This window comes from Aquarana catesbeiana, linkage group LG01 (assembly GCF_042186555.1).
Source record: "Aquarana catesbeiana isolate 2022-GZ linkage group LG01, ASM4218655v1, whole genome shotgun sequence".
NCBI lineage: Eukaryota > Metazoa > Chordata > Amphibia > Anura > Ranidae > Aquarana > Aquarana catesbeiana.
In genome coordinates this window covers 369,181,438-369,205,533 of record NC_133324.1, presented here as the reverse complement: position 1 = coordinate 369,205,533, position 24,096 = coordinate 369,181,438, and the positions used below count along the sequence as shown (strand labels likewise).

Sequence of the window (24,096 nt, the reverse complement as noted above, 5' to 3'; positions counted from 1 at the left end):
GAGTGAAATCGCACGGCTTCATTCCCGCAGCTCAGTGTGAACCTGGGCTGAAACTGATATTCACATATCAAGGCAGTTTGATGTTTGCATAAACCCCCTCAGGAGCCAGCACTCAAGAGCCAGCACCCCCAAGAGCCAGCAGTCGAGAGGGCAGGCAGGGTGCTGTGATGTGTTCAGGCAGCTATACATAACACCCTGTTGGTCCCTCCCACCAGCCATGCTTTCCATAGAGAAACACAGAGATGCGGTGATGACAAAATAAGGTTGTAATGAAAACAGAAAAAGTTTTATTTAGAAATGTAGTTAGATTTTTAAAGAGGGGAAGGAGAAACTGGGGAAGGCAAATTATAAGCCATTTAAACTTTCAACTTTAATAAATCTTGAATTCATTTTTTGTGTTTGGTTTGAGTGAGGGAGAACGTTAGATAACCTAAAGAAAACCCCTGCAAAATGAGAGAGCATAAACTTAATATAAATGGTTGGATTTACTATTACAATTTCATATGTTAGTTTGCACATTGTCCTAAAACAGTAGGCCAAGTTTGGGCCTGTAAAACAAGAGGTGACCTTGGCTGAGGGCCGTAGTGATGACCACTGTGCCAATGTATTGTAGTTGTTCTGTTGGATTACTTCAGGGTGACTCTAGTAATATAAATGATTCTATAGCAGGTAGCTCCAAACATTCTTTTTCCTAGGCCACGGCGTTGGGTAGCAAGTTTTCAACCCCCCCCAGTTTTAATGAAAGTTAAAACCTGAAATATGTAAGCTGATGCTCAAATCCGAATGGGAACATTACTTTAGTACGAACGTTGCTACCTCCACACTACTTGGGGTTGGTTTACTAGACATGCTTCCCAGTTTCTTGGGGAAAAAAAAAAAAATTGAGCAGTTGTATAAATCAACTACATTATCTACAGAGGGTGGCCTTCTGAGCAGCTGAGGATGTAAATGTCTTTAGGTCACTCCATGTATCCTCTATGATTATACCTTGCCACTTTCCAAATAATACAGCAGATATTTGAAGTTGACATATGTGTATTCTTTTGATCTTCTCTTAATCATTAGGTTTATGTACGAATCTGAACTTTTTTCCCCTTCATGGTCCTATTAACAGAGGTTCATATTTTGGTGCCACTGTCACAGGATAGGATTGAAATGGAATTTTCTGTAAGAATAATTATGTAATTGCTAGTTTTGTTATGGTCATATACAGGGTAAGAATGTTAATGCATTTCCTTGAGATGGAATAATATAGTGTTTTGTAACCTGTAATTCAGATGAGAAAAAAAGTTGATTTTCAAATATTTCATTAATTTAGTCCCTTTGCGCCCCTACCTGTATGGTCACACTGTCTAAACTAGACTAGCAAATTAATAATAAAACAAATAGAACATGTGTTAAAAATATCAGTATATATAGATTGTCTAAAAATGTCAGGGCTGTTCACTTTCGAAATGAGACTTCATATATTTGCACAGAGAATCTAGAGTTTGGATGATATCAATATGCAAAATAAGCATTAAATAGTGTTCAAACTTGGTTTAGGATTTTAAACCACCTGATTATTTTTTTTTTTTTTTTTTGAGGGGGAAATCCAAAAATTTTGAGTTTTTGTATGAGCAAGAGGTGAAAAATACTCCAATGTAAATATGTTCCTCTCATTCCTGTTGCGACTTCTTGACAGGAAGTGAAGGAAAATCCCCCCCAGTGGGATAAAGACAGCAAAGAATAACTTGACAGAGGTGTTAACCCTTCCCTGCGTTATTTAAAACAAAAAAAGTTTGAACTTTACTTACATTTTGAATTGCCGTGGGGAATCTAAGTTTATACTTTATGGGTTAAATGTGGGTGAACATGTTAAAGCTGCACTTCAGGAATTCAGCCACCTAGATAAATGTGCAGGCATACAATGAGGTAAGTCCAACAAAATGCACGCGCCACCACCTGGACTTATCTCTTTAACCATGAAGCCCCAGAAGGCTTTACCCCCTTAATGACCAGGCCATTTTTTGTGATACGGCACTGCATTATTTTAACTGACAATTGTGCGGTCGTGCGACGCTGTACCCAAATAAAGTTGATGTCCTTTTTTTCCCACAAATAGAGCTTTCTATTGGTGGTATTTGATCACCTCTGCGTTTTTTATTTTTTGCGCTATAAACAAAGAAAGACCAACCATTTTGAAAAAAAACCTACATTTTTTTACTTTCTGCTTTAAAACATATCCAAAAAAAAAAATTGTAAAAAAATCTAATTTCTTCATAAATTTAGGCCAATATGTATTTTGCTACATATTTTTGGTAAAAAAAATCCCAATAAGCGAATATTGATTGGTTTGCACAAAAGTTATCGCGTCTACAAACTATAGAATAGTTTTATAGCATTTTTTTTTTTTTTTTACTTGTAATGGCAGCGATCAGCGATTTTTAGCGGGGCTGCAACATTACGGCAGACAAATCGGACACCCGACACTTTGACAGTTTTTTGGGAACCAGTGACATTATTACAGTGATCAGTGCTACAAATATGCACTGTTATGCCGCGTACACACGGTCGGACTTTTCGTCTACAAAAGTCCAACGGACGCTGACGGACTAAAGCTGGCTGGTAATCCGATCGTGTGTGGGCTTCTCCGGACTTTCAACTGACTTTTTTAGCCTCAAATCCGACGGACTTTAGATTTGAAACATGCTTCAAATCTTTACGTCGTAACTACGACGGACCCCGAAGTCCGCTCGTCTGTATGCTAGTCCGACGGACAAAAAAACGACGCATGCTCATAAGCAAAAACTAAACGGAAGCACTCGGTCTAGTAAAACTAGTGTTCGTATTGTAGGTAGCACATTCCTCACGCTGCAAAATCTGTGATCGTTGAATGCAGCGCATTTAATGTCTTCTTTACGAATGCTATAAAGAACGAAGATGTTTTGCTGTTCATATTCAAACAGAGTTCTCCCAAACAGATTTCTGGATTCTTTTTCTCTTTGATCTCATGAATGACATGGTATGCTTTTTCAAAACAATGTTTCCATACTAATAATACTTTTTAAACTTTTTTTTTTTTTGGTGGAGTCATCTTTTCTTGTAATTTTTATCCAGATATTTATTTTATGATTGTTGTGGAACTTTTTTTCTGTTTATCTCTAAATTTTTTTGTAAAGTTACCACAGGGAACCCATTTTTATATATATTTTTTAAATTTTTTTTAATGTTTGTAAAGTTACCACAAAGAACCCTTTATAATTTTTGTTTTTATAGTGATTTGTTATTTTTTTTATATAAAGTTAACCCAAAGAACCGTTTTTGGTTATGTATCTTTTTTTTTTTTAAATACTTACCACTCGAACATTATTAACATTATTTTAATCTATTTTTGTTGTGTTTTTGCAAAATCAATGAGATTGTTGTCCCTTGTTAATTTAAAACATTGTGTCTAAAATCTATGATTTAAAATAAAAAACCTAAACTCAAAAAATATCCATTTATTTATGGTCTAAATAAAATAAAGAGGAAGTCAACGCTGGAAAAAGTATGTGTACAAGAAAATGGGGATCTTGAGGAGTCCATATAAGAGGGAGCACAATCTGGTCCAAGAATCCCAGAGATCAACAGCACCAGCAGATGATATAGATGTCCCCAGACTGTGGTACTACAACAGCCTGCGTCTTCTGTCAGACCAGACTGAACCCAAGTCATCACTTTCTTCTCTTCCCTGCAGCCTTTCCTCAACGCTGCCCTGCAGCCTTCCCTGCAGCCTTCCCTGTAGCCTTCTTTGGAGGCTGTGGCTCTGGTGTTTCAGTTGTGGCAGGAGGAGGAGGAGGAGGAGGAGGAGGAGGAGGGGGGGCTGCCTCATGTAGTTGGGTGTTTCGTGTTAGCGTGCCCTGCAGCCCCTTCTGGATTGTTTCCCCAAATAGTCGCTCACAAATGAGGCGCTGCTCCCAATCCATTTGAAGAAGCCTGCTGGCTAAGTAGCAGCCATAGGACTCTTCCGCTTCGGGGGGGGCTCTTCAAAAAACGGGTGGCCTCTTGCATGAGGCGCAGGGATGCCTCCTGTGTGACCGTCCCCTTCCTGGCCCTTTTTTTGGGAAGGTGGAGGGGAAGCACTTGTGATTGGGTCATGCTCCTACTGGGCCCAGCCACCTCACTTGGCCCAGCCACCTCACTTGGCCCAGCCACCTCACTGGGACCAGCCACCTCACTGGGACCAGCCACCTCCTGCCTGACACTGGGCCCAGCCTCCTCCAGGATGATGGAGAATCCGCCCTCCTCCAGGCTGTCCATGGGCCCGGTCTCCTCCTGCCTGCCACTTTCCACACATTCCTCCTGGATGGACTCATCCTGTGTATAAAAAAGGACATAGTTTTATTTATTTATTTGGGGTTCATCAATGCCACACAATTTGCTTCTCATGACTAGCAAATTCAATGTGAATACATCTCTTTAATAAAAGAGTCTAATCAGACACCCTAATTTTTATAGCAGGTGCCAAACATATTTAGCCACTCCTGTCAATTGATATGTATACACAATTTTGAGGCCAAAATTATTTTAGACAATTATAACATCCAGTTAACATCATTAATATTAGTACAGTAAATATTTGTTAATATAATTTACCTGACTCCAGATGGTCATATCCGGTTCATCCAGGATGGAAGACCCAGCTTGCTCCTCATCAGCCTCTGCTGGGGTGGAGGGAAGGGTGGAGGGAAGGGTTGAAAGTGATGCCCTAGCTTCATTCTGGTCATCAAGAAAACGGAGTTGATTGTAGTACCACAGCCTGGGTACATAAACATCATCTGCTGATGCTCCTGATCTCATTGATTCCTGGATCTTCTTATGCTCCCTCTTATACATATTCCTCAAGACCCCAATTTTCTTGAGCAATGTCTCCATTGTTGCTTCCGGGATGGTCGCCTGGACAAAGGACAGAAGTCTCTCCAGCGTTGACTTCCTCACATGCTTTGCATAATACTGAGGGTGTTTCACCTCCCACAAATTCCTCATCTCTCGATATTTAGCTATGAAAGCTGTAAGGAACTCTGGATCCTTAAATAGGGGATTCATTATATCTGGAAAAGATAAAGTCACAAGACAAAAAACACTTATTATTAGGTTTCTGCTAACCCCTCATCATCTTCTCCCTATGTAGGCCTCATCAATCTATCAAGCCATATAGGCCGCTTGCTACAAAGTCATGACCTAAAACCAAAAAAAAAAATTATTTAAAATTCCCTTCGTTTTGTAACGTCCTGGTCCACTATCACCTACGCACAGAACGTACGTACGACACGTGCGCAAGGGCCCTCTTTATACACTACGCATGTGTGAAACTCCGCCTGCGTCGCCCGCCCCTGACGTTCAAAATTAACTCATGTTCTCCGCCCCCTAATTCGACGCACAGAACGTACGTACGACACGTGCGCAAGGGCCCTCTTTATACACTACGCATGTGTGAAACTCCGCCTGCGTCGCCCGCCCCTGACGTTCAAAATTAACTCATGTTCTCCGCCCCCTAATTCGACGCACAGAACGTACGTACGACACGTGCGCAAGGCCCCTCTTTATACACTACGCATGTGTGAAACTCCGCCTGCGTCGCCCGCCCCTGACGTTCGATTTTAACTCATGTTCTCCGCCCATTTTTAGTTACGGCGCGTAGTGGGGTAAATAATGGCGGAGACACCTGACATGTTATCTACCTCAGGTAGCGAAAAAAGCCCGGAGGCTGGAACGTCAACCAGATCTGTGAGGCCTAGATTTAAGGCCTCTAATATGAGTTTTGAAGAGATGGTGGAGATGGTGGCCATTCTTCAAAAAAAGGACTATGATGGGAAGTATGGGCCGTACGCCCGGCCAAATTTGCGCAAGGCCAAAATAATGGCGAAGGTGGTGGACACTTTGCAGGCTTCTTTTGGGGTCCAGCGCTCCAAGGATCAACTTCGCAAAAGATGGTCTGACCTCAAGCTCAGGGAGCCGGATCAATACAGACGGATCCTTAAAGTGCTGAAAAAAAGTAAGTACTTGTCGTGTTTTTCTCTTGTGTTTATTACCTTGTATACTGCTCCATGTGCTTTTCCTTCCTATACGATTTTTTTGCTCATCGTTTCAAACGATCTTTTAATAAACCTCGTTACATATCTATAGATATATCTATATATATATATGTGTGTGTATATATATATATATATATATATCTATATATATATATATATATATATCTATATATATATATATATATATATATATATATATATATATATATATATATAGATATATATATATATAGATATCTATCTAGATAGATAGATAGATAGATAGATAGATAGATATAGATATATATAGAGAGAGAGAGAGAGAGAGAGATAGAGATAGGTAGATAGATATAGAAATGTAAAACATTCTTTTGTAATATTTTGTTATCTTTTTTTTTTCTTTACATTTAGTTATATATTTAGATTTTGTTCCAGATATAGAGAGAGAGAGAGAGAGAGAGAGAGAGAGAGATCAAAAGATTATTAACTATATTTCGAGATATTGATATCTAGATATCTATCTATCCGATATGTCTTTATAATTTTTAATATTGAGGTAAAATAGGAACTCTACACAAACCACTTCACTCCAAATGTTTGAAAATTACTATGTACTAAAATATCTGTGTGCTAAGTAGATTACTAATTTTTTGTTTCACATAGGGGAAAAATCACTCAGCCAACAAGAAGACAGTCCACCCCAAGCCAAACAACATGATTGGGAAATCAGCCCAAGTCCCACTGAGGATGTGGAGGAAGGAGAGGTGGGCGACATGGGCACCCCACCAGGTGAGTGTCTGACACACCAGCTTACGGTAATCTATGCATGGCTGTCTTTTCTTTAATGTAATTTTTCTACTCTATTTTAGGGGATCTGGTTGTGCTTGATTCAAGCAACAGTGCCACCCCCGAGGATGTGGAGGAATTATGCTACATGGGCACCCCACCAGGTCAGTGTCTGAGACAACAGCTTTATTATGGTAAGGTAAACTATGTATGTGTGCATATTTCTAAACACATTTTTTGGTTTCATTCCACTTTAGGTACAAGAAGTGACTATTTCACCTCAGACAGTGCCCAACGGCTAATTGGTCAAATAATGGCCTGGAACAGGGAGATCGATGAAATGCGTAATCGGCTGGATCGTATGCAGCAGGAAATGAAGGACATGATTGATGTTTTGGGTAGAATCTAAATGCCCTTTTTGAAAGCCCAAAACATCGATCATGTCCTTCATTTCCTGTTTTGCTGACCCCATTCTGGGCCTTCTCTTTTTTTTTTTTGGCTGAACATATATGGCTGTTTAACATAATTTAAAAAAGGAGGGCTGTTTCTAGAAAATACATACAAAATCCACAAAAAAATAAAACTTGATTTTAAAAAAACCAAAAAAAAGATAAAACTTGATTTTAAAAAAACCAAAAAAAAGATAAAACTTGATTTTAAAAAAACCAAAAAAAAGATAAAACTTGATTTTGAAAAAAACAAAAAAAAAAAAAAAAATTGATTTTAAAAAAAACAAAAAAAAGATAAAACTTGATTTTAAAAAAACCAAAAAAAAGATAAAACTTGATTTTAAAAAAAACAAAAAAAAAAAAATATTGATTTTCAAAAAAAAAATAAAAAAATGAAAAAACTTGATTTTCCAAAAAACCAAAAAAAAAAAAAAAAATCAAAAAAAGCCTGTTTGCGAAAATCAAAAAGGCAAAAAAATTTTTTTGTGGATTATGTAGAAATATTTAAATATAATAATATTTTTGCTAATTATTAAGATATCATTATATTTTTGTCTATGAACATTTTCTACTAAATGCATAACTGAATGCATAACAACGATTAATAAAAACATCTCCTTATAGGAATTAAATAAATGTGTGGTTTGTTATTTCAATGCTCAGTATCAGTTTGGTTATAATTGTAAAAAAGTTGTTTACAGTGGCAATGGAGCTTATTTAGACATTTAAAAGGAAAATACAGTTGGCACTACAACTGCTCGACCATAACCTAGGAGAAAGCCCAAAAGAAAGGCAAGCAATAAATATAATTCCAGATTTCATCAATATTTTTTTTATTTTAAAAAATTAAATATCCTGGCCCATTGCAATGGCCCCCCTACCCATAAAATAATTAACATATTGCTGTCTAACTTGACGGGCACTTTGGGGGGCCAAGCCAGTACGGACAGTATCCAGGCCCGTAAGGTTGTCATCTATAAGTCCGGCCTCAGGCCCAACTGTTCCTATATAATTTACAGAATGTTTGTGTAAAAAGTTGTGCAGAATGCAGCACGATAAAATTATAAAATTAAGTTTGTATTCCGCCAAATTAATGGATGTTTGAAACAGGCGGAACCGGCTGGCCAGAATTCCAAACGCATTCTCAACCACTCTTCTAGCTCTGGCCAGCCGGAAATTAAAAACCCTCCTCTCCGGGGTGAGGGTTCTTTGGGGGAATGGCCTCATGAGGTGCTTGCTGAGAGCGAAGGCTTCATCGGCAATGAAGACAAAGGGGAGTCCTTCCACGTTATCCGCATCAGGTGGCAATCCCAGGCCACCACTCTGGAGACGCTGGCAGAACTCCGTCTGGGCAAATACTCCTCCATCCGACATCCGGCCATTCTTCCCCACGTCCACATATAAAAATTCATAGTGTGCCGACACCACCGCCATTAAAACAATACTGTGGAACCCCTTATAATTAAAATAGTATGACCCCGAATGGGGTGGTGGCACGATGTGGACATGTTTCCCATCTATAGCCCCTCCACAATTGGGAAAGTCCCAACGGCTGGCAAAATGGGATGCCACAGTCTGCCATTCCTGTGGCGTTGAAGGAAACTGGGGAATCAAACAAGAAAACCAAAATCATTAATTTTGAAGCTAACATTGCAAGAAAATTATACAATTAAAAACATTATTCCCCAGCATCAGTATAACATTAAATAATTTAATTCTTCTGGAATAACTAATATGGAAAGGCACACTTATCAGATTGCTCACCCCCTCTGATGAAACATTGATTACATTTTAGGGGGTTGTGAAATCCCTAAAAAAGATTACTTTTAGGACACGCAGGAATTTAGGGACTAAAAAGGCTACAAGACTGCAATTGTCGCACTCTGCAGGTGCAGTTGCTAACCAGCTTACAGTAAATGAGGTAAGGTAAAAAGGCATTCATGTTGCAAGGAGTACACAATCACATGCAAGGGCAATTAATGAAAACACTTTGTGGCTTGCATATGATTTGATGATGGAAATCAGCAGAGCTTCTGCTCATTTACTAAAGCACTGGAACAAATGCACTTGTAGAGTGCACATGCATTTTGCAAAGTGCAACATATATTTGCTTTAGACAAATCAACACCACAGAACATTCAAGCAAATTTTTACGAGGGTGGGGGGGGGGGGGGTTGGGAAATCAAGCTAATTGCTAATTATCAGCACACTATTTGGAGTGAGTTTGGGGGGGGGGGGGGTTGGTAAATCTAGCTAATTGCTAATTATAAGCACACTAAATACACTCAAACAAAATACATTCAAAATGAGTAGACTAGGTGGATATGTTCCCATCATTGCATGCTGGGGAGGTTATTGAAGGAAAATATACATGCATGACAAAAAATAACAGGAAAAAAATTCAGCATGTGTGAGGATAAAAAGGGGACATTCACACTATATTGCAATGATGGTAAGTAGTGTTTGAAGCAAGAAATACATTACATTATCAAAGATTACATAAAAGAACATGTGATGCTAATAAAAGAAAAATATCTTACCTTAATATAGTCCTTCTGCAGGACCTGGATGATGGCAGAACAGGTCTCTGGGATAATGATCCCCAGAGCCTGGGGGGAGATGCCTGTCGAGAACTTGAGGTCCTGCAGGCTTCTCCCTGTCGCCAAGTACCGCAACGTGGCAACTAGCCTCTGCTCCGGAGTGATGGCTTGCCTCATGCAGGTATCCTGCCTGCTGATATAGGGGGTCAGCAAAGCCAACAAACGGTCAAAAACGGGGTCCGTCATCCGGAGAAAGTTCCTGAAATCCTCAGGATTATTCTCACGGATCTCACGGAGCAATGGCATGTGACAGAACTGGTCACGCTGGAGCAACCAATTCTTGGTCCATGAACTCCTCCTCGCCCTGTTCATGGACTGGTCTTGGTCTGAAGAATAAACTACAACACCAAGCACATACAATGCACGAGCTCGACGACGAGTACGTACAGGTAACATGGCTTCAAAACGGTCGGCTGGTCAGAACGCACTTAACAGAACGCACTGAAGAACAGCAAGGCCTGTGAAGAACGACCTGAAAATCAGGAACGAGCGGACAATAAAACAAAGATTTCTCAATGCCAACTGACCAAACGCACTGAAAAGCAGATACAAACCTCACAAGCACAGACTGAACAACAGTTAAAACGAACTGAAAAATACGAGTCTCACAAGCGCGAATCGTCTCTCACCAAACTTCTACTAACACGAGATAAACACGAGATTAGCAGAAGGAGCCCAAAGGGTGTCGTACGGGCTATTGAACTTCCGTTTTATAGTCTCGTCGGACTTGGTGTACGTCACCGCGTACTAGGCTGTCGTACTTTTGTGTGGTCGTGTGTAGGCAAGTCCGTTCGTTAGAAAGTCTGCCGCAAGTCCGCCGAAGGTACGCCGGAAGTATGTCGGACAGGCTGTCGGACTTTTGTAGCTGAAAAGTCCAACCGTGTGTACGCGGCATTACTGTACTAATGACACTGGCAGGGAAGGGGTTAACTGGGGAGATCAAAGGGTTAAGTGTATCCCTAGGGGGTGCTTACTAACTGTGTTGGGGATGGACTCACTGGATGAACACAGAGATCTGTGTTCCTGCTTAGCAGGAACAGAAGATCTCCGTGTCCTCCCCTGTCAGAGGTGGACATTGTGTCTGCCAGACCGATGATTGGCTCCCCCTCTGGCCTACCAGCGCGCGTGTGCCCCCGCTGTCTATTGCACAAAATGACGTACACCTACGTCGTTTCGTGCAATAGAGCCGACCTGCCGCAGTATATGTACTGTGGCCGGTCGGCAAGTGGTTAAAGAATAGCGCTGGCTATAGTTCTGGAGCTCCAACACTGGATCTTCTGGTCTCCGCATCTTCAGCTGCAGAGTTGCATGCAGTTGCTGTGCCCATTCACAGAACGCTTTTTTTTGTGAAATCATTCACAAAATACAAGGGCTTCTGTAAATGGGCAGCAGAGGGAAGGGGCAGGCAGAAATGCTGTATGCGAGAACACAGTATCTTCCATCTCAGAGCCCCATAGTGTATCTTCCAAGAGCACCATATAACATTGTCAGATATAAATTTAAGAGATATGTCCACAAAGTGCCATGCGCCTCACTTGACTTAACCCATAGTGTGTCTGCAGTGGCTGGATTCCAGGAGTTCAGCTATAAGGTTATATTTTAGGGGTTAAGGGTTGGTGAAGAGGTTAGGGTTATATTTTAGGGCTTCAGTATATTTTGAGAATGGGGTCATATCCAAGAAGGAAATGCATGTCTTACTGTATTGCATTGTGACTTTTTCAAATTAAAAGTGCTGTTATTCAGGGAAGACATAAATTGCAGTACTACAACATAATATTGCCCTTAGCGGGCTTGCGATATAAAGATATCCCTACAGTACCATTCTTTTGGAGAAATAATTCAATATGCAAGAAGGAAATGAATGTCTTACTATATTGCATTTATTACTAATTCACAAAGTTAACCTTACTCCAACTTAATTCCAATCAAAACCTACTTAAGTTAAAATCCTATTTCCACCCCTATTCTAATGCCGCATACACACGAGCGGAATGTCCATCAGAAAAAGTCCGATGACAAATATATATTCTGACCATGTGTATACCCCATCGGACTTTTTCCGTCGAAAATTCAGATGGACTTAGATAGAGAACATGTTCTATATTTTTCTGACGAAACTAATTACTATCGGAAAAACCACTCCTCTGTATGCTGTTCCGACGCACCAAAAATGACGCGTGGTCTGAAGCAAGTATGAGACCTTGTACGCGCTATCACGTCCTACGTATTGTACATCGCCGCGTTCTTCACAGCCGGGCTTTGGTGTGACCTTGTGTATGCAAGACAGCTTGAGCGGAATTTCGTCGGAGAAACTTTCAGAGTTTATTCCGACGGCAAAACCGCTCGTGTGTACGCAGCATTAGTCTATTTTATCTACCCTGTAAAAGCAAATATGTCTACACTTACCTCTTATAAATTCACTCCGTTTGGTCACATGATCTCTCTAGCGATGGCGGCTTATTATGGAGCATCCATTGTTAGCTGTCCCTCCTCTACACCAAAGTGGGTGCTGGAATCGGATCATGTGACTGAACCAGTGCGACTTCCGAATAGGTAGTAGAAGTAGATCAGGGTAGATAGAATAGACTTAGAATTGGTTTGGGAGTAGATTTTAGCTTAGCTAGGTTTTGACTGGAATTATACTTTAACTCCCCCCACAATGTAAGGCTTTGTCTGATCTGAGTAATAATAAAAATCTGATTTTTAAGGCATCAGACAAAAGGAGAAATGTGGTCATAATGGAAAGGGACAATTGCAGAACTATGTGTTTGGATATTGTAAAGAATTGTGAATGGTACAGGCTGATCTCTGAAGTGGTCATTCAAGGTATTTCGTGACATATTGGGGTTGATTTACCAAAACTGGAGTGCAAATTCTGGAGCAGCTGTGCATAGAAACCAATCAGCTTCCATTTTTTTTTTTTTTGTCAAGGCCTAATTGAACAAACTGAAGTTAGAAGCTGATTGGCCACCATTCGCAGCTGTACTAGAATTTGCACTTTCCAGATTTAGTAAATCAACCCCAATGTGACATGTCAGGAATGTATTCATTAAAACTTGTAAACTTAGTGAAAAGCCACTTTAAACAACATTCCTCCAATTTTTAGGACACATCACATGTCTGCATCTCTGATCGTTACTCTCAAAGCATTGTGGGATTGACTAGCATATGTCTAAGCATATTAAAATTTGCCTAGACATTCAGAGGTGTCCTGGATGTAACATGGAGGAGCATCTAATAGTATGCTGAAGCCTGCTTTTATGCAAACAGTTGACATTTACATGCTTGATTATGTGACCATTGCTGCTGAAGAAATGACAGAAAGCTACAGGGAGACATCGGTGCTAAAGGCAGTAACGGATCTTGCATAATGTTGGCTTTCCGTCTCTTTTTCTGTGGCATCATTTCTCTCCCCAGGGTGGCAGCTGTTACTGTCTGCATGATGATCAGCTTCTCTTGCATCTTGCTAGGGTAAATTAGGTGAAAGAAATAGGTAGAAACCGGTTGTTAGATGCCAGCACATAAAACAGCCTATACAGGAACATGAAAACTGCAGTAGCCACACAATTTGAATTCATGTATTACCTAATTTTCAATAAAAGGAATTCTGATTGATTACTATAGGATACTGTGAAATTTCTGTCAGCCCTTTTAACTCTTGCCACTGAAGTGTCTCTTCAGACATTTTCAATTATAAGGATAATTGCTTCGTAATACACTTGCTGATTACTCAAAAGGAACCTGCCATAAGAGAATAATAGAGGCTATCATTAAAGAATATTTAAAGCCAAAATTTCATATCACTGGTATGTGCCTGCTGTACCATGTATGAAAAATGATCCTGTTCTCTTTGTATTTCTCCTTGGTCCCTGGTGTCCCTGCCAGTCCCTCTGCCTTCTATAAAAAAAACTGACCACGCTAAGCAAGAGAACACAAGTGGTCAGTCCTCTAGCTATGCTGGAGACTTAGCCTGCTCTCCTCCAATGATCAGATTCGTCCTAACAGGTGACCCCCCCCTGCACAGCCATTCACTGGGAAGCTCAGTGTGCTGCTTTTTCTCCTCACCCCCAGCTAAGAACATAGGGAGTGTGATCACTTATAAAAAAAGGGGAAAAAAAGGTATTTATATATATATATATATATTTTTTTAATATATACACAAATGTTTTGCCTTTCATTTCTATTTTAAACTGATTGGGTTGTTTTACAGGATGAGGGTTTACAATCACTTTAATGACTTCTCCTTTTAGTCCCCATTCACACCTAAGCATCTTGTTGAGCGATTCCTAAAGCGTGATAATACTGAACATGAAGAATCCCATTATTCTCAATAGGTTATTTCCTACCTGAGCATTGTGTTGCTTGTTTCATTGGCATGTTTTAGGCCTCATAGACTTTAAAAGGCGTGCCTTGAAAAAAAACTTGTTTACATGCGTTGTCATGTGCTCCCATTTAATAGTCTAAGGCACGGGTGTCAAACTCAGTGTCATCGCTGACCACATCAGCATTATGGTTGCTCTCAAAGAACCTGCTGTATCTCTAAGACTAGATGTCCATAGCACCCCCCCACACACACACATCAAATGGCAATCAAGAGCCTTCCCAACATCCGAAGTTAAGAGTCCCCCACCCTCTCTTACTTCACAGTGCACCTCCTTACCTTGTGCTGCTGCCGGGAAGAATCTAAGGGTGGAACTGGGAGGCAGAAAGTGAAGGATCTGGAGAGGTACAAGAGGGTGCTAGAGTCAGCTGCAGCAATCTGCTGAATGCTGATGAGACCAGGGGAGGCTGAGATGAAGGGGCATTGCAGCTGCAAAGAGAGATGCAGGACTTGTAGAAGCCTCTTGCCACCGCATGGATCTGGCAGAGGAGTTCTGTCCTTCCTTTCGTTGCTGACTCCTGAGACAAAGTGGGGGTGGATATGAAGGGGTGCCACAGCTGCAGGAAAGGTTTGAGGCCCACATGAAATGGCCTGCCGGTATTTGACACATATCGTCCAAGGGGCCAAAAACTCACGATTCTGCTTCTGTGCTACAAATGCAAAGAAAGTAAACGCCTGGCTAAGGTCACCTTCAAGTGTAAATGGGGGCTAAAACATAAGAAATTCTGATGCTCAGTTATAACATGCTGGTCCCAGGTCTGTAGCTAAAAGTAATGAAAGTCAGGCACAGCCAGCCATCAAGCATCAGATGGAGATCAGATTTCAGATGGAGAATCCATACATCTCTCGGGGCAGGGTCACTTTAAAGCAGCATGGCATCATATTGACTGTGTAGCTGTCTTCAAAAATTACCTCCTCGGTATCAACAACTTTAAATAGTCTCTGTCCCAGTCCCAAATACATTATAGAGGTTGTACAAAATAAACAGTTCATTCTCTGCAAATCTGGTCATGTCTTCCTACTGTACATCGGCAAATCTAATGTTCTTATCATGCTTTGCTGTTACTTCATATCTCCTTTCCCAAAGAGAAAACACTTTGTTTGCAATCAGAAGATCATTATCCAGAATGTTAATGGGCCTTCTGCTATGAAGATGGTAATGACATACCTTGAATATTTAACTATAAACTTGAAAAATCTTCTCACACAGTCTCTGAGGAATACTTAGAATGCACTTCTAGTAAACTGGCTCTTTTTCTCATAATTTACTAGAAGTGGTGATCTGCGAGCTGTCCTATTATACAAAGTATATAAATCCCTTGCGTTATATTACACTTTTGCCTTCAAAAAAAAATATGAATTTTAAAGATGAATAATACATTTCCGCCTGCTTTCATTTTGTTTTCATGCAGAAAATATTTATTTTTGTTGCACATCTTCGGAAGAAAGTAAAAAAAGTGATTCATACTGCTTTTCCCATTTATTGCATTCCATTTGCAGTATTTGTTCTGGATGCTGGCACTTGAGTGACTGCAGGTGTTTTGTGAACTGCAGTCAGAGGAAATCCAACTCCCAGTCTGATAACGTTTAATGCTGAACTGAAAGTGATTGGAAACGATCACCTTGTAAAACAACCCATTCAGTTTAAAATAGAAATGAAAGGAAAAACATTTTTGTATTGATACAGTATAGAAAAAAAACATTATAAATACGTTTTTTCCCTTTTTTATAAATGATCAGATTCCCTCTGCTCTCAGCTGCATAAGAGCTGGGGGAGGATACACAGCAGAACACTGAGCTTCCTAGTGAATGGCTGTGCAGCCGTGGTGTGTGAGGACAAGTCTGATCATTGGAGGAGAGCAGGCTGAGTTCCCAGCATAGCTAGAGAGCTGACCAGGGTGTGTTCTCCTGCTTAGTAAGGTCAGCTTTTAATAGGAAAGCAGAGGGACTGGCAGGAACACCAGCAATTTTACACAAAGGAAGCAATAAAAGCAATAAAAATAGAACAGGATACTTGCTCATAAAAGTACATGGTGCAGCAGGCACATATTAGGAATATGAAGTGTTGGGGTAACAAATGCTTTGAGACCCCTGCTCAAATGATAGGAAGTTTTATACTCTACAGTATGATATAAAAAAAAAAAAAAATTCGGGTTTACATCCACTTTAAGAACAAACCTACAGTCCCTATCTTGTTTGTAACCCGGGGACCACCTGTATATGATTTTGAATTTCCCATTGCTTTCCTTTCCAGTGACAATGGTCACCAGAGGAAATAGAGGGTGACACTCCCCAGCAGGGACACACACAGCACCAAAAACAGGGGGTTTAACATTTCCACACAGATTAACAGATTAACATTTCCACACTTTATCCAAAAACTAAAACGATTTTAGCTTTAGATGCACACATTTATTTTTAAAGTAAAGTAGTAAAAAAAAAGATATAAAGCATACGTTTGAAGGATAAGTTCACCTTTTGTAAAAAAAAAAAAAATGCCATCTTTTTGCAGGTAAAAAAAAAAAATGCATATATTATTTTTTTTACTCTACAGCCTTTAAAGCATTGCACCCATGGGTGTAATGCCAGGATCCTACAGACTCTCAGTAAGCTGTCTGCTTGTAACTCTGTTACAGGCAGTTACTGATTGGCAGGACAATCAATGAACTATGAGAACGCTCACCAGCGCCCTCACAGTTCATTGAGAACTAAAAGCCGTCAGCCGCAATGGCTGGCGGTACTTGTAGTCTAGTGCATTTACCGGGAACTGTAAGTGAATGATGCAGTCGTGCAGGGCTCCGCTGTTTTTCAATTTTGACAGCAGGTGTGGGAAACAGATCCCCTGCCCGCTATCACAAAGTAGGGAGTGCTGGAAGCAGGAGGTTGCTGCATGCTACATGTTACACCCTAAATATGGGTATAACATGTAACATGTAACATGCTCTTAAAGGTGAACTTTAAAAACTAAAAAAAGTAAAATAAAATTACCCTCAAACTAACTTTCTCTCTTTAATTCCTTGACTTACTATGATAAAAATAACTGTAACTTCTGTGTGCTCCAGAAGAAAAAGTCGCAGAAACTTTTGGTTTCATAACATGTTTATTAATATGTAAAGCTGGTTTTGTACATGTCATGTGATCCAATGTATGTTCTTGGAGAACACTTTTATTGTTTTCTCTTTATTTTGTTAAAGTTCAATATATACAGTATCTCACAAAAGTGAGTACACCCCTCACATATAAAGTAGTGAGTGTACAGCTTGTATAACAGTGTAAATTTGCTGTCCCCTCAAAATAACTCAACACACAGTCATTATTGTCTAAACTGCTGGCAACAAAAGTGAGTACACCCCTAAGTGAAACTGTCCAAATTGGGCCCAAAGTGTCAATATTTTGTGTGGCCACCATTATTTTCCAGCACTGTTGAGTTATTTTGAGGGGACAGCAAATTTACACTGTTATACAAGCTGTACACTCAACACTTTACATTGTAGCCAAGTGTCATTTCTTCAGTGTTGTCACATGAAAAGATATAATAAAATATTTACAAAAATGTGAGGGGTGTACTCACTTTTGTGAGATACTGTATTTTATATATAACATTTAAAAAAAAAAACGCAACTATTAGACTGTATAAACAGTTTTGTTTTTATCTGAACCCCCCCCCCCCCCAAAAAAAAAAAACATAATTTAACAAGCAGGTATAAGTATCCACTAAAATCTTTCAGCAATATACCTGCGCATACCACTGGTTGAAAAAAACCTGTTATGCTTGTAGGTTATCCAGTTTCTATGGTCATAGTCACAGCAAATTGATCTACAGTACCTTGGATAAAAAAAAAAAAAGAAAATATGTGATCCATAGCAACCAGTTAGGAATTAGCTTTGATGTTCTAACCTGCCCTAGAAAAATGACAGCTGTAATTGGATTGCTTGCTGTGACCAAAGACACTGGGGTTGATTTACTGAAAAGCAAATAGTCTGTGCAGTTGCACTAGAGCTTAGTAAATTAATTCCCTGCATTAAGGTAAAAAATATCTTAGTAAGTATATTGCCCCCTTACCTTGCTATATATTTACCTATAACCAGCACTGTGCCCATCTGCAACCAGCGCTGCTCTCTTTCCCGCTTTACACAGGCACAGAGGCATCTGCTGCTGTCAATCAAATCCTGTGAGGAGGGAGCTGGAGGCGGGACCAAGCCACGCTCTGTGTGTCTATAGAATCACACAGTCCGGCTCAGAACCGAGCCAACTGGTGCACCCCCATAGGAAATGGTTTCCTATGGTGGTGCACCAAGAAATGGAAGAGCCTAGAGCGTGTGTGTATGGGGGGGGGGGGGGTCAGAAGAGGAGGATCAGGGCTGCTATGTGCAATACCATTGCACAGAGCAAGTTAGTAAAACATGTTTAATAGTTAAAAAAAAATAGAAACCCCTACAATCACTTTTTACGTTTTTCAAGTCTTTTTTGTGTTACTAATACTGTCTTGTTTATTATACCCCTCCTTTTCCTTTTTAAAAAATTAGTAGAAGAATGTATTTAAATGAGGAGAAGTGTGGGAGTAGTAAAGAAAACAAACATCTATACTTGCCTCCCTGCAGCAGCATTGGTCTGATGCTGCAGCTATCCCCCACCGACTCTAAACCTGAGAACTAAGCGATTACATGACCACTGGTCGCTTTTTTCTCAGTCCGCTCTGAGCAGAGAGTGGCGACTGTCAGGCTCCATTCACACCTAGGCGACTTGAAGTTTCGGAACTTCTTTTCACACAACAATCTCAGCAAAAATCGCACCACATTTGGGGTGCCATTAAGAAATAATGACATTGCAAATGCGTCCCATGTTTTGCCGTGATTCTGGATCGCCTAAGTGTGAATGGAGCCTCGGTCACCACTCCATGCACTTCCCCCTCCAGCAGGCAAGCTGTGTGGCTGAACCAGCTGCCAGGAAGGTCGGGATGCTTCCACAGCCTGGAGTGGCACTTGTTTGATCCAGAAGAGAAGTGTAGCCAAAAAAGCTTTAGCCATACTTCTCCTTTAATTCAGTTGCCTTCTCCTTTTCACTTGTAATCAACTTCCCCTGATTATCCTTTATAGGGCCAATATGCTTTGCCTTTGGCTTCTATATTATATATATATATATATATATATATATATATATATATATATATATATATATATATATATATATATATATATCTATCCTACAAAAATTGATTAACACAGCAAAACCAATTATTAACAGTCCATATTAAGTGCATATGAATCAAAAAGGTGCCGAAAGCCCAAAATAGTGAAAAATAAATATATAGGCAACAAAGTCCCAGAACCGGAAAATAAATCTTCTAAAGAGATGAGAAGAATCCCCGATTAGCTCTTCATAGGGATCAGTGAATAAAAGTGGAAAGTGGGAAAAACACCCCTTGCAGTGATCCTCCACTTTAAGAATACATGCTTACCAGATAGTAAGCTCAACAAGCTCGTAAATAAACCAAGGACCCGATATCCCTCTGTTAGAGTGGCAGATGGCAGGCAAACCAGGTATTTGCAGGACCTTGAATCCAGGTATCCACCCAGCATCAGGACATCACTTAGGCAATATGCCGCGGGCATACATGGGGAGGGAGGGGGTTGCCACAATCCAAGTCACAGACATAGGAGCAAAATAATTTATTAATAACAAGTAGAAAACTTACAATTCAGCATAAAAAGAGGAGCGAAATCGCCGGCCGGCTGGCGAGCGCCCGTTCAGAGTGAAAAGCGATGACGTCAGAGCGTCAACCTCCCGACGTACGTTTCGTCTGGGGAACCATTCCCCAGACGACGTCGGATACAGACGAAACGTACGTCGGGAGGTTGACGCTCTGACGTCATCGCTTTTCACTCTGAATGGGCGCTCGCCAGCCGGCCGGCGATTTCGCTCCTCTTTTATGCTGAATTGTAAGTTTTCTACTTGTTATTAATAAATTATTTGTACGGAGTTACGCTATGGGCATCTCGTCTTTGCTCCTATGTCTGAGACTTGGGTTGTGGCAACCCCCTCCCTCCCCATGTATGCCCGCGGCATATTGCCTGAGTGATGTCCTGATGCTGGGTGGATACCTGGATTCAAGGTCCTGCAAATACCTGGTTTGCCTGCCATCTGCCACGCTAACAGAGGGATGCTCCAATACCTGCTGGTTATCGGGTCCTTGGTTTATTTACGAGCTTGTTGAGCTTACTATCTGGTAAGCATGTATTCTTAAAGGTGGAGGATCACTGCAAGGGGTGTTTTTCCCACTTTCCACTTTTATTCACTGATCCCTATGAAGAGCTAATCGGGGACTCTTCTCATCTTTTTAGAAGATTTCTTTTCCGGTTCTGGGACTTTGTTGCCTATATATTTATTTATCACTATTTTCTGCTTTCACCACCTTTTTGATTCATATGCACTTAATATGGACTGTTAATAATTGGTTTTGTTGTGTTAATCAATTTTTGTAGGATCTATATATATTTTCACATTCAATTTGGTGTCCTTTCACATACACCCTATCACACATCATGAGGGGTTAGCACAGTTTTTTCTTTGTTTTTTTCCCATAGTTGTGTATATTGCACATTTGAACTGCAGCTCTTGTTGGTTTTTTCTAGCGCTGTGTTTTTTTTTTTTTTATTATATATACATTTTTTAAACATTTGGGGGAGATTGTTTGTTTCATTTTTTTCTCCTGCTATGTGTTGATTGCATGCTTGCATTTCTTTTTGTATTCCTTGTAGTATTGAAATGCCAATGGTTACCCTTCAGCATTATATTGTTTAAAGGACAGTTTTTCTCTCGTTGGAATGCCTATTTATGCTAGAATTTAGCCACCCAGGTTAAACTTTAGTTCTTTTATATTTGTTGTCCTTCGCAATGCACTGGCTAATGCCATTATAAAATATACAGTAGCTGCAACCCAAACTTTTCTTTTCTAGTTTTGGACATATTGTGGAAGGGTTAGAAGCCCTTCGTTCTTATTGGGGAGATTAAACCTATCTATTTGTTATAGGGAATGTTGCAACTGGAATAGAAAGGTGTGAGATATCCAAAGTTCTACAGTTGTCACCTCAACAGGAAGTGAGTGAATCTAATCCAATGGGGACACCTGATTTCCATGAGAACTGTCAGATGTGAGATTTCTCCTCATTTCGGAGAGGTTTGATTAATTTTCTGCTGTATCTTGGGGAGGAAAGGGGCTTCCCACATCACAAACAAAACAAAAAAAATAATAATGTATTTGCAGTTGCATGATGGAGTCATAAATTTCCACTTCTTGGAAATCCTCTTTAAGTGCACTAGTCATTGTGACCCACTCTACTTTTCCTTTTAGTTGGCTATTAAAAGGCATGCAAATAATGTTTCCAACACTGTAAGGGGTTCTTGCATGCTCTTCTCTTAGAGCATGTTATTGCAATCTGTGCTTTTTTTTTAGGTTTTATTAGTTTATGAATATCAAAAGTAAGAGACAGACAAAAGGAAGTCAAACTCGACACTTATCAGTATTTCACAGCATCACAAGAGCTTTCAACTGGTGTCATACAGTCAAAGGTGTGCACAGCTTATTGCATTAGGGTGTGCACCCAAAACCTCAAACATATACACATATGTATATATAGAAAAAAATACACAGACACATACACTCTTATAATTAAATGTAAAATGTATTAAAATGTGGACGGTGTCAGTAGGGCAGTGAACGGTGTCAGTAGGGCAGAAGATGGTGTTAGAATGTTTTTATCTTTATTATTTTTTTTTAAATTATATTTTACAAATGTTTTAATCATTTTTTACAATATTTATTTATTTATTTATTTTTAATTTTTTTAGGAGCACCATTGGGGGCTTTGGTGAAATATCAAGGGTCTAAACAGACGGCTAATGTTTCACTTCTGAGATGGGGAAAGGGACTGAGGACAAATTCCCCAGTTCCTTTCTCTGCAAACTCAGCTGTGCTGAACAGTGAATAAATGGGAAGTTTTCTGTGCTGAGCAACTTCTTGTTCATTTACAAACGGAAGCATATTAAATCATTTTACTATGCTTAAGTTATGAATGAACACAGTGAGTGATCAATACCTGTAAGAAAAGGAAGGGACCAATAAATTACATATTTACCAGCCCCTTCCCCCGCTCTCCATTCTGATAAAAGGCCCGTAGAAGCCAGCAAAAAAGGAGAAAGGTTTGCCGGCAGCGATGGCAGGTAGGGGGGCTGTGACAAGGGGGCCCTGGCAGCAGGGGAATCTGCACCACACAGGGTGATTAGGGTGTGCCTATGCATACGGTGGACAATCAGACCAATTCTGGTGGTAAAGTCAGTGTGAGAGGCTAACAGCCTGAAACTGTCAGAAAGAAATCTATGCTTTTTATTCAAATTATGTTTTTCTTTTTTTTTTCTTCCAGATTTTAGTTTGCAATTGAATTGCACCTGTTCTCCTGCTGATGACACTGTTATCCCTGAAAAGAGTTGAGGATGGATCCGGATACTGATGACTTGCCATTAATGGCTAATACAAGTCACATTCTTGTGAAGCATTTTGCCCTGGACCTAGATGTCTATTTTGACAGCCAGACTATATCGGGTAGTGTTGTGTTATTCCTTCAGCCTACTATGACTGATGAAGGTTTTACAAGTGAAGCTTACTCATCTCAGCTGGATGAAGCCCATGGAGTCCAAGAACCTGAATCTTCTGTGTCACATTTAAATATATGCTCGTCACATAGTAGCATGAAAGACACCACTTTGTGTGCTATAGGTGAAAGAGATACTTTTGATAAGTGTGATCACCATGGTAACAGGAAAGAGACTTCTGGGATTACTAGTTCGGGGAACTGCTATGACAGATGGAATCATAAGAGTGGGGATTTTATTCTAGTGCTGGACTGCTGTGATTTAACTGTGTTAAAGGTTGAAGAAGTAGATGTAACTGCGGTGCCAATTACCCAGTCAAATCATGGATTGGAGCAACAATTCCCTGAAAGCCTTCAAATGCCACCTGAACTTGCAGCTTCTCCTGCAAGCCGTTGGAGCGATCAACTATCTTGTTACATTCAACGTGGCCGGGCACCAGGATGTGGGGAGCTCAGCTTTGTTACTGATTCATGGAGCCTGCAGATCAGAAAAGCTGGAGTAAAGATGCCATGTGCTTTCCCGTCAGCAGTAAGAATATGGTATAAAACAGCAGCAAATGGGAGGTCTGTGAAGTGGACTAAGGACCAAAGTGGAAGGTCAGTACTTACCAAAAAAAATAAATATGATAAGCTACTGTCAAGTCACACAGATACAAGCATGAGACATCTAATACGAGTGGATTCAACTGCCATTAAGACATAGTAAATATGCTCGGCATCCCTTTTATGCCTTGCTTCAAATCTGGATCACAGCAAAGAAGGTCAGCTTTATAGCACATTCAGTTCTAACAGGATTACATCCCTTAAGCTTGGATCAAAGGCTACGATTTGCCATCCCTCTCTATTCAGACATAACCATTTAAAAGACAGGGACTGCAGGAAGTCTAGTTCACAATACAGCTGTCTATAAATTTTTAGAGTGGCAGGTTATTAGTTGTCTGAGATTCTTAGCTTAAGATATGAACGTTAGGGCAGGTGTGGTGATCAGAGGTATGTACCTGCATTTTTTAAACACCTTTATTGACTTTTGGACTTTAGATTGTTTTGATAAAAGATAAATGTTTGACACTTTCTTGCTTTTGGCATTAGACTTTTTTTTTTTTTCAAGGTCTAAGAACTGCGGCGCAGCTTGTTGTAAAACACATTGTTGACTACACTCAGATACTGTGCCATCTGTTCCTTCATTTCATTTAGTG

The 24,096-nt window shown here is 40.1% G+C and overlaps 1 protein-coding gene across 2 annotated transcripts in view; it reads left to right on the top strand.

The window, feature by feature from the left end:
- AOPEP (aminopeptidase O (putative)) overlaps window positions 1-24,096 on the top strand; it is a 615,981-nt gene that overhangs the window by 39,135 nt on the left and 552,750 nt on the right. For both annotated transcript variants that reach the window (XM_073633214.1, XM_073633224.1), the window contains one exon: window positions 22,673-23,497. In XM_073633214.1, the coding sequence (XP_073489315.1) occupies window positions 22,743-23,497 (755 nt within the window). In that variant the 5' untranslated portion in view covers window positions 22,673-22,742. The remainder of the gene's footprint in view (window positions 1-22,672; window positions 23,498-24,096) is intronic.